Source organism: Corvus hawaiiensis, chromosome 4, assembly GCF_020740725.1.
Source record: "Corvus hawaiiensis isolate bCorHaw1 chromosome 4, bCorHaw1.pri.cur, whole genome shotgun sequence".
Taxonomy (NCBI): domain Eukaryota; kingdom Metazoa; phylum Chordata; class Aves; order Passeriformes; family Corvidae; genus Corvus; species Corvus hawaiiensis.
The window spans coordinates 39,053,524-39,065,851 of NC_063216.1; the positions used below are offsets into that span (position 1 = coordinate 39,053,524).

At 37.7% G+C, this 12,328-nt stretch overlaps 1 protein-coding gene across 1 annotated transcript in view; it reads right to left on the bottom strand.

Moving 5' to 3' along the window:
* The window catches only part of TMTC2 (transmembrane O-mannosyltransferase targeting cadherins 2), a 242,273-nt gene that overhangs the window by 96,359 nt on the left and 133,586 nt on the right, over positions 1–12,328 (bottom strand). The window contains exon 3 of the mRNA XM_048301536.1: positions 1,219–2,047. Within this exon, the coding sequence (XP_048157493.1) occupies positions 1,219–2,047 (829 nt within the window). The remainder of the gene's footprint in view (positions 1–1,218; positions 2,048–12,328) is intronic.

The following is a 12,328-nucleotide window of genomic DNA, read 5'->3' on the forward strand; positions in this document are numbered from 1 at the left end:
CCTAGGATGAGAAAGCATACGAAGAAGAGTTACAAAATCAGACTGACCACTAAAATGCTGCTTTGCAAGGTATTTTGTCTGCCAAATCTACTTTTTCACTCCCTATCAGTTCACAGTAACCACCTGCATCTGCCTCTTACTAACAAGCTTTTAGATTATGGCATGATATAACTGTCTAACCAAAAAGCACATCTCTATCAGCAGATGACTTTGAATCATATAATGGGTTTCTCTGCAGAGGACTGAAAAACCTTGAGTATTCAAGTGCTGTCAAATTTTTCTTTCACAGGCAAAGCAATCAACTGATCCCTTCTCACTTCTGATGAACTGTGAATAAGGAAGGCTTAGTCAATGTCTACATTGACTCACTCACAGGTGATATTTTGACCATTCTCATATAAACTTGCATGTGTGCCAAGAGCAGTACAGCCAGGCAACATGGAGTTCAGGATCCCAGCTGGATCTGCCATGTATGCGTGAAACCACAGAGCCACAGATAAACATTGTTACTGATACCTGAATTAGCAGGTCTACTGCCTGTGTGGATGTGTTTACACTAGCTGTGGTCACATCTCATTACAGCATAGATATAACCTTTGAGACGTGGCTGGGTAACGTTACAAATAGCTGATATTTACACATGAACAGGAAGGCGTAAGTATTTGACAATAACTCTTTACAGTACTCATATGCAGGGGGAACTACAGTAATTTCCTAGGCTGAATTATATGACCTCATTTCCTCATTTTTTATTACATAGTATTGACGTTATTTGCATCAGATGAAATAAAGGAACAGCACCTCCCTGATGATGTCCTTTACTATTTCCCATATTTTCTAGTCATAGAAAACAGAACATTTGGTAAACATACGAAAAATCTTCATTAGCATGCTAGATACCAGATTCCAAATGGAAAAACACCAGGGCATGCTCTATAATATTAATAATACATCTTTAATTTCAAAATACAGAACTAATACGACTGAAAAAGAAAGTATGCCCTTACCTTAGGCTCTCCTTTTCTCTGTGTTAATGCCAAACCTGTAACACCTAATCAAAACATATTCCTGCTTCTCCCCAATTTTTACTAATGCACATACCACTGCAACCTGAGATGACATTTCTTAAAGTATCCTCTTTAGACGTAGCTGATAAAATCAGACAATTCAAAGGCAGACTGTATAAGTAAAGCAGTCATGATAAAGAGCAAAAATTACCTTTAGCAGGGTTTACTTTTATCCCTGACCTGTACAGCATCTCCTCATTCTGCCAGTCCCCATTCCTGACAACAGTCTTGAGTCCATAGAAAATAATTAATGCAGCAGTGGAACAAAAAACCAAGTTCTTTAGAAAGCGCTTTTGGGCTTTGACATAAAGGGCCCTGACACCTACTGTAACCAGCAGGCAGAAGCCCATACTAGGAACATACAGCACACGCTCTGCTATTACAAAGCCAACATAGAAAAATAGGTTTGTGGCAGGAACGAAGGGCACTATTAACAAAGAGAGAGACAGAATGACAATGTTCTCAGTTGAAGGAAGCTGCAGTTTCTGAATTTCATGCTTTTTTAGGCCATTCTCTTCTTTTGATGCAAAGCTTGACTTCACCTCCAGTGTCTTGTACTCCATCTCTGGGTGGCAGCTATGCCCATTAGCATTTTGCTTGCCATTCATTACAGTTTTCCCATTGCATTCTCTCTCATTGCTGGAGCCCTTCAAGCTGAAGTAGGCAAGGAGGAGGAGTCCTGCATAGAAGGCCACAGTGTGTAGATTCCTCCAGTCACTGACTGCTTTTAGAAGAGGCACAGCATCCATAGACCAGTCAAAGCTGAGGGTATCTGGGCACAGCAACAGCCAGAGGTTCTTGGTTGGCAAGTAAAAGAAGGTCAGGGTACGTGTGAGAAAACTGTCTGAGTCAGCTGCTGGATTGTCAGAATTAGAAAAACTTGGGGGCTTGTTGCCCATCCAGTATAGGCGAACACCCAGCAGTGCAGTTCCCCAGGAGCTCAATAAACCAATGCTGAAGAACAGGGTCAAATTCTTTCTCTGAAAAGAAAAAAAAAGCATTGAATCAACACTATGTATTTAGCTGTGTAAATTATACACAAAAAAGAACGAAGAAAATATCTGATAGAACTTTTTTCAGTAATGGAAACAAACACAGTAGATCTTGGTCCCTGACATTTGGATCACGCCACATTGGGGTACATGGTTGACTACAGACTAAAGGAACTGGCTCTTTCATTTAAGCTGTATCAAGAATGTATCAGAGTCAATCCTTCAGACATTTTAGGGCTGTCAGTCCTCACTTAAGATTTAGTTTGCATAATGCTTTGGAAACTCTTATTTTAGAGGAATTTATGGAATCTTACATTAGTTCCTACATAACCGCCCAAATCCTTTCACTGTTTCTGGCTGTGACCAAAACACCAGTCTGCCTTAGCTGGATTTAAAGCTCCATATTCCTTAATCAAAGTCTCTCCTGAGGCATTTCACCAGAGAACTGATTAAAACTTCCAAGAAAGCAAGAGAGGAAAACAGACACAGATTCCATACTTAGGTCTCCTAGCTCCTACCTATTAACTATAGTGATCACTTGGAGCCTTCAGAGGCTACCTACTATTGGAAGTCTCACTTCATTTTGCATAAAACACAAAAAGTTTCACCTCAATATGAGGAAGGGCTTCTTTACATGGCGAGTGGCAGAGCACTGGAACAGGCTGCCCAGGGACATTGTGGATTCTCGTTCTCTGGAGACATTCACAACCCACCAGAATTTGTTGCTGTACAACCTGCTCTAGGTGACCCTGCCTTGGCAGGGGGATTTGAACTGGATGATCTCCAGATGTCCCTTCCAACCCTAACAATCAGTGATTCTGTGATCTCGGAGCCAAACAATACATTGGGGAGTTTGCTTCAAGCACACCATAATAAGCGCTCCAAAACCTTTCACATTTTCATATGCATCTACATAACATTATATGAAGCAGGCAGCTGACTCCACCTACCAATATCATCATGCTAGCAACTTGAAGAATCTCCACTTATTTATGGAATAACTGAACATTTTCCAGCAGGAGCTGCTTCTTGGGTAAGTTCTTCTCTCAATTACATGGGCACCCTAAATGAAAGCTGGTTTACATTACTCTTTCTCTATGAAGAAGCTAAAATACATGCATTTTTATATTTCAATTTCTCAGATGCCTTTTGTAAGGAAAAAAAATACCTATTTGCCAAATAGTTCCAGATACAGTATAAGTGCTTTAATAACCTTTTCCTCATTATTAGAAAGAATTGTAAATCATTTTTCATTTTATTAGGTATGTTTTTTCCATCTCACACTACACATTCCTGGATGATTATTCAATGTTTACTTAGTTATTCAGAAGCAGAACCTCACAGTAGAATGTTTTATCTTATTTCTACAAAACAGCTCATTTTTCTCCTCTTTGGGCAGGATCAACCCTTGATATCATGAATTACAGATGATAGTGTTGACCATTTTAGGTCAATTATTAATAGTTTTCTACCACCAGTTTACTGATGTTCTACTAAGAAGACAGTCTAGTAATGATAATTTATAGTTTATCTTATAATTTAGCATGAAGAGATTTATTCCTTTTCACATTTCTATAGAGTTCCTCCTTGTGAAGTTTAAAATACTAAACGTCAGTTAGATTCATTCATTCAGTTTTGATACAATATGGAATTTAATGGAGGCATTAGTAGGGAACAAACAAATTTATAAAGAGAACATTTATGCACTTGGATCACAAACATCTAAAAAACACTGGCACTTTTTATACATAAAGTAAAGCCTGGGTCCAGATTTAATTTGCCATATTAACACCAGTTTGATTTACTAGCTTTTTTAGATCTTGAATATTCCACAGTTTTTTGGTAACATATAAATCAAAAGCCTCATCTACACTTCATGCTAACTACATTCCCTGGAAAGCCTATTAGAACAACTTACTTTTATTTGTAAGCTGGATAATACTTCACAACTCACTTCACATATGGTTTCATCCATGCCTGCCAAAACTATTTAAATGCTTTTAATGTTATAAAACTGTGTAAACTGGTTATCACTGAAACTCCCAACTAAGTTTATATTTGGAATAAAAAGATTATTCAGATTTCATGGATTTGCATGTATGCCCTCATAGTAAAACCTCATGTCCCTGGTTCAACTATCCTTTAATTCTTGTCATATTTTTCGACATGAAATTTCTTCTGCCCACCCTTCTGACTCAATTATTTTTAAACTCATTCCTTCAAACACACGTATAAACAACCCTCAAATGTTAAATGTGACTAGGTGCTCTTTTATACATCCTTCTTATGAATCTCTTATGAGGAGGCTGCTTAGACAGAAAGAAGCTGGGAAATGAAAGATGGTCTTTTTTGTTTGTTTGACTTACAAATAGTCTTTTCTGGAAGGCTATACACCACTTGAAAGATTAAGATATCCCAAATACTAAGGAAGTGAAACTTGATTGATGAAAAGTGAGCTTTCATGGACTGATTAGACTGCTTTGTTGTTTTGTTAATATTTACATAACAACTGAAAGAAAATCTCACTTTTCTGAAGTCCTAACTACCACACTTTTCAATTAAATGCCAAGAGAGCTCACATTACAAAGTTCTCTGACAAAACCATGCAAGAGCGGATATGCTACTCCTCATGGGTAACAGTGAAACCATCTAAAAATTTTCAGATCTTCCTCATATGTTAAACAACTACTAACAATTAGAAGTTTGCCTCTTGCTCCTCCCCCCAGAAATGTTAACAATATGTAGCTCAGAGTTAATCAATCTTCACTGCTCGAGTAACTATGAGCAGCCTCTCTTTTAAGCTTTACACTTAAGGTCTGTAATATCTGGATCCTCACACTGGTTGGTTCTAAAAAGAACACAGATTATCCACATACAGTTTTGTGTTTCATGCTGTAACAAAACTTTTTTTACTATTTTTTAAGCATTTTACAGAACTTTCAAATGAAATATGTAAGCATTCACTCATGGAGCTCAGAGATATCTGAGTAGGTTTACCACCCCAGCGTATCAATATATCATGCTCTAAGGCACTAGTCAACTGCAGACAGAGCTCTGGTAGATTCTTAAACTCAGTTAACTGACCACAGGAGTGAAGCGCAAATTTCCTGTTGCTGCCTCAGACACAAATGGTTTGCATTCTTCCCCAGATTTCTGACATGGATCTTTTCAATAGCCAGTAGCTTTACAACTTTTTAAAATTAACTACATGTTAACTACAGTTAGCAATAACCTGTGTAACACTGACATGCCATTGTGAATTTTCAGATTTCAGCGGAGGCTCAGGCTAGAGCCAAGAAAATCCGTCCCTAACATTTAAACGTCTGATACAATAATTTAAAGTAGGATGCCTTTTTCCTTTCTTGTTTTTTTAATTTTCAATTTTCAAATCTCACAGATAGCATTGGCCTAGAAGGGAAAGACAAAGTCATTCCCTTTTTTTCCTGTCTCAACATTCACGACTTTTGCATAGCTTTTATCCCTCTGTGCTAATATAGTCACAGATAATGAGAAAGGTTTAGCACACATTTTGGCTTTGCTTTCTTTCAGGCTTTGGAAGAAAATCATTCCAGCAATTTATTAAAATTAAATAATATAGCCAGTTCCCCAGTAGACGTCTGCCTGCAAAGGAAGTGCTTTTAAAATGTACTCTGCTCAGACAAGCACTTTCACTAGTAACTCTTCTCTGAGCCTCCTGACAACCTATGCTCCTCTGATCTGATTGTGTACATTCAGTGCAGTCCAGCAGCAGAAGAGATCCTCTGTAATGCCTGGCAGAAAGGATTTGGATTACTATACTCATAAATCCAAATCCATCCCATCTGCCATATGTTTTGACACCCCCATAAATCCTCCAACCTTTCGTAAGTAGTCATTTCCATCTGAGGAAAAAAATGAGTACTGATTGAGATGAGATTTAACATCTCTACTGCCTGCTAACAGCCAAGTACCACCACTGCAATTTTAGTGTCTGTGACTATGGAAACCTTTTTCATCGCCCTATCAAAATCCATCTGCATGACCCACCCACTCTGAACATTTATCTTGCATTAAATCCTAATCCCTCACTTCATTATATTACCCTTAAATAAGGCAGTTAAGCAGATTTCTTAATTGGGCAGCCACTGCCAAAGCTCAGTCATCACCTAAGTGGTATCCAAAGCATTTTCGAAAGACACTGTTCTTTTAACGTCACCTTGTCCATTTCACAAAGCACCGTTAAATATGGCACATGATCAAGACAGTCAATATCAAAATCATCACACACAAAATGTTATTTTTAGAACCCAGGAAATGCAGAGATGAAAGAAGATGTGTCATCAGGCATTACTCACAGGAGTTTCTTTTCCAAATTAGAGCCCTTAAAAATATGTTGGCTTCAAAACTGGGACTTCCAAAAGTAGTAAAATGCTGCCAGATCACTAGACTGACAGTATCTTCTTCCCACATTAGATAGAGGTTCCTGGATAATAGCTCAGGCAAGCTGGAGCCAAACTAGAATTCAAAACATATCCCCACCAGGAATGAAGCTATTTACTACAACCCCTGCTGGGTCACAGTACTGAGATGTAAGTGGCCTTTAACGCTGCTTGATCACCTGCCCAGTTTGTTCCTGCTCACATGACCCACTAAATGTTCATTTTCACTGGTGATGCAACAACTGGCCTGAAGGTCTGTTTTTACTCAGAGTTGGAACTCTGGCTACAGCTTGTCCAATATTGGGACCAACTGTGCATATTTAATGACATTTACTTCTAGTGTTATGACCCCACACAACTCTTCTCCAACAAGGAAGCGATTGCATTCACAAAACAGTTGAAGATTATCTGCACATACTTTTATTGTAATTAGGCTGTAGCACAAGCTAAACAGTCCTTATCGCTATGACTTGCCTTACATTCATTTGAGTTATAAATACTGGCATTTAAAAATGCCAAAGTCTTACTCTAAAATTCTTCATTCTTTGATATGAATCTTTAATTACCAAAACAAAAAAAATCCAAAACCACAAAGACTCTAACCTCTCCACTGAAAAACAGTTATAAGGACTACAGAGGAAAAGACAGACTGCATTAAGATCAGAAACTGTGTGAATGACTGGAGATAGTATAAGAGCAGAAGGACTTGATAAGGACAGGAGAACAGAACAACACAGCCTTGGAGAAGTAGACAAAAGATATAAATTGGGCAAACAGAAGTCAAGAAAAACACAAGCAGGATGTCAACTCAGCTCTGTAAGGCTGACAAAGCAAAAGTTATGTAAAACAATGATACCACACTTACTCAAAAGTGGGGGTAGAAAAACAGCCACCTGAAAAGGACACTGGACACTGAAGACCACCAAGGAAGACCCCAAAGAACCATAAAAGGACTTCTGATAAGGGCTGTGACTATGTAAAATAAAGCAATACATATATATCAAGTAAGTGGGGATAGTTAATGAATATGTAATCAGTGTGTATGATAAGAATTCTGTTTACCCAACACTTGGGGCACTCAATCAGTGAAAGGATCCTCAAACTGCTCAGCGCTGCAATAAACAGTGCCTGCTTTGCAATACTCAGGAATGTGTTAGAAAGTGTCTATCTGGCTGATTTCAGTATGAGAATACAGTAGCTTGATAAATCTGTTTGCATGATCAGTGCAAGGCAAGGCTTTCTCGAAGTCCACACAGCTAAAAGCTGTGTGATAATGGTGATGCTATGGATATCTATCCAGAGTTCATCTATCTGCAGCAGAAAGAACTTTACACAGGAGATTAGAAACCCATTGGGACCAAAAGACATTTCTGGACTGCCAGACTGCTCTGGGATGCTGTCCAGTACTACTGTTACCACTGCCCAGTAAGAGAGGTGGTCGTCACTACCTGCATTTCATTTAACAAATATTGTCTTAACCAGAGCTTTTGCAGTGAAGGAAGGGTGCTGCACTTTCCACGCTAGACAAAACACTGAGAGCTCACTGATCATGCAAGTATGTTGTGAGGCAGAACTGGAATTCAAAATGATTTTGAAATAACAGAGAAATGTTCAGAAAATTATACCTGTATGAAAGGCAGGGACAACACTGATTGCTTAAAGCTACACAAGTACAAGAAGTGGAACACGTGGTTGGCCCATCTTCAGAGAAGCATGAGGGATTATCACGTATCACAAGCAACTCTTTTGACCCACTGCTAGAAAGGTAAACACTTATTGAGACTACAAATTAAAGCACACCCTCCAAGATATGTGAAGCAATCCTTCCACTCTCCTCAATACTAATAAATCCTAAAAGGTCTGGTTCCAACACAGATCTTTCAGAAATAAAAGATGGAACTGGATAGAGCAACGCAACAGAGTAATTTGTTTAATTCAAAGGGAACCAGAGGAAGATTCTGGCTGTGTAAAATGGAACCAGTTTGCTTCTGCCACTGCGACATGGACTATAAGGGAGCAGGACAGTCTCATAGAGGAGTGGCACAGCTGAGATGGGCAGCACAGTTCAGCACTACACCTGAGCAAATTGATCAGTAGGCCTGCAGAGCCCCAACGACAAAGGAAGCCTTGCCCCAGTCTCACTGGGAATGCAAAGGCTGCAACTGCTGTATAGCTGGCCCATCCTCTTGAGTAACAAACACATGAAAATGAGTTTCTACAGCTAAGGCTCATGATAACATTTATATCTCCTACATCACATTAAGTAAATCTGACCCGACAATGCAATTTACTAAAGCCCTGCTTGTTTGAATGGATAGATATGCTGCTTTTTCTTCACAAAGTTTCTTCTCCTCTTCTATACAATGTACAGCCATGCTTAAGAAAAAAAGAAACAAAGTACAAAATGGCAGCACAGACTGCAATCCTACCTACCACCAAAAACTGTAATGGCACATTCTATGTTCCCTACACTAATAAAAGGGCAATAAAGGAAAATTAAAGCCTATGGGCTGGTTTAATATGCAGTGGGAGAAAAACACACACTGTTAAAATGTAAATAGACACATACTGACCAACGGATTTTATGAGCAAAAATGTCATTAAATCCCAGATTAAGCCTCTGGCAATGACTAAGCAACTTTACCAACCCAGTAGAAGAAAGTCATCAATAACCAATTTCTGCACATGGGATAAATAGCAATTTGGCTCTAGGTCTGACAGAACAACCTCTCTAGGTGTAACAGAAGTCTATCAGTAGGAAGCCCATCAAGCTACAGCAGTTATTTGCTACAGTGGATAACAGGATTCTAGAGTGGATCATGGATAACAAGCAGCATCTTATGTGCAGGTAATTTTGTTTTTCTCTGCCTACTGAAAAAAATCAAGGTGTTTAATTTGTTTTAATTGTACTTTTAAAATACATCAAGAGAACAAACAGCAAAGCAGTCTTAAAACTATACTCATAACAAAGAAAATACATTACAGTCTTGAACGTTTAATTGCAATTTTTCTAGTAAAGCTTAAAACCCTAAAACATTTCAAAGAGAAACACAAATAGCATTGGAAGTCCATGCAAAACACAGAACCTGCTTATCAACTCAGAAGGCATTTTATACCATCAAGGAAAATTCATTTAAGATCATACAAGTAGACACTTATTTCCTTTAAAAAAACATTTAAACCTGATTTTTGTGCAGTTATTTTATTTTCAGATCTAGCAGTTTAGCAAGATAAGGAAAAAATTATTAAGTGACTCAAAACCTATCTGTGTGACAAACTTAATACAGGCTATGTTTTAAATACAACATTATTTTTAAAAAAACTCACCTTCCTTCTACACCCACAAAATATATTTATTTATGAGAAGGCACAGTAGGATCACCAAAAGACACTCCCAAGTAGATAAGTATTATGTTTGAAGTCAGTACCCTTTAGGAGCAGGAATAAATTTCACAGTTATCAGCCACTTACTGGGCATTTATTTCAGATGCAGTGCTTATTATAAATAGCAGCCTGAAGGACATCTCCTGCAGTCTGGATGAAATCTCTGTTTAATTACTCCTTTTTTTATGATCCACTAGGATCACAGTTCAAAAAATGGGAAGCACAAAGAACTGGAGAAGCTAAAGGCAACACAGCAACGACTAACAGTCTCAGAAAGCCTTAACAAAAGTGACTTAAAAGCAAGAACTACACACCTTCAAGATTCAACTCCCACCAACAGAAGATGAAAGGTAATTCACAAAGAATGCTGACAAATAGTAGTTCACCCACCACTGATGAAAAGCTTTGTTCCCAGGTGTACTGACAGGAACTCCACTCAAACTCCTAGTCAAAACAAGCAGTCTGACGCACATCTACATGCCTCCTTTCTCACCTAACCTAGTCGTGCCTCCCATGTAGCCAACCAAGTAGCTATGAAGCACTAGCAATAAAATTCTGGATATATGTGCTTGAAAGTTTGAAGAATAATACACTGAACAAAAACAAAACCAAACAAACAAAAAAAAAAACCCAGCAACCAAAAAAAACCCACCACAAACAAGCAAACAAACACCACCTCATAAAAGAAATTAAATTAACAACCTTTTTAAGGCCTTACCAGCAAGTACTGTAATCTTGAGAAGCAAGACTGGGAAAACTACCGTTTTAGTAACAACTTCATTTATTCCTCTTTTTCATTAGATTGCTAGCTTTTTAATAGAATTGGTTATGGTCAAAGATTAATTAAAGAAAAGAGCGCTTGGTGTTTTTCTGTGTTAATTACTGGGGAAGCTTTTCGTATTCATTCCCTATGGAATACACTAAACAGAAATTGGAATGAATACCTATTAGAAAATGAATAGAGAAAGCAAATTAAACTTTTTGCAGCAAACAGTCCCAGCTAACTACATAAGTAATTCCTGCTCAATGATAGTGAAGAGTGTTGCAAAGATACCACAGGAGTAAAAATGCACAAATATAAGCATATTTAGCCAATAATTAAAACTGTAAACACTTCAACAGAAAATTTCCTCCAAAGTATGTTTGATAAAAATAACAGAATACCTTGAATGGGATGTCCTCTACTTTGTTTCCTTATACATGAAATATGAAGAAAACAATATAAAAAACATTGGTGCTAATTTTTTTCTCCCCTTATTCTAGGGATCCTTCTAAGGTGTATTTAAAAGGATATTTAAGCATAGCTTTTTAAAAATACAAACTGCATTACTAGAGTCTGAATCAGAGGTAGAGTTCAAGGTAAAGCAATTACTGACCTCCATATTGCAAAACCAAATCCTTAATAATTCAAATAAAGAGAGATTAAAAACAGTGAAGCAGAATATGGATAACGAAACTTATTTCATGACATGAAATGTCATTACTCTCCATTAAGCTAATGTGAAGAAATGAGGCAGTTAGTAGCAATGTCCCGTGAACCAATACCAAGATACTTCTCAACTATTAGGGGGTGAAGTACTTAAAAGAGGTCAGTTACTGGTACTGTAAGAGGTGCGCTGAAACCCCTTAACCAATTACATTAAACTTATTGAAAGCCTGCACAGTTATCTTGTTTGGCCCAAAAAAAGATCTTTCATATTTCCTGTGAGGCAATGATCTGTGGTCAAATTAGTCTACCTGTAAAACAACCCAGTTTCTCTGAAGGAAATGAAAAATTACATGCTCTTTTAGAAGAAAGGAAGAAATTTATTTTGTCTTAAATACATTCAGTACCATTATCAAAGCTTTTGTTTTAAATAAATTTCTCATTTTTTATAGACAAAATGGAAAAATAACAAGAAAAAGAAGAAGTGCAAATAGACATCACATTGCCTGCATGTATTCATGCACATTTACACACACAAACACACAGAGCTAGCCTTGGTAATTCCTGGTTTGTCCAGGTCCAATGCATGGCAAATGTGTTTTAGGCATCAAGAACATAAATGCAACAATCTTTCCTTAGCACAGCTCTGGTGCAAACAGCCAGCTATTACTAAATTCATTCCAGTCTCACTAATGAGTGGAGTTTGGAAGCACAGCATATTTGAGCCACAAAGAGATGATTTATAATGAGAAGTCACTCAGCAGGGAGGCTGAAGTACAGCAGTTCTCTCTGCAAGTTATCATAACAGAAAGCTATTTAATGAGTGTGGGTTTCTTCAAGAATTCAGAAAAGTCGAGATTTGGAATAGGATGTGTTACATTATGCAGACACCCACATCACTGAACATTTCTGCTACAGTAAAACCACCAAAAGAAAAATCCTCGAAGTTGTTCCTATCTTGAGTTTTTGGCTCATTTTTTTAGTAAGTTCTTTCAAATGTAAAACGTGGATTTGTAGAGATTAGCAGATAGACACAATTCA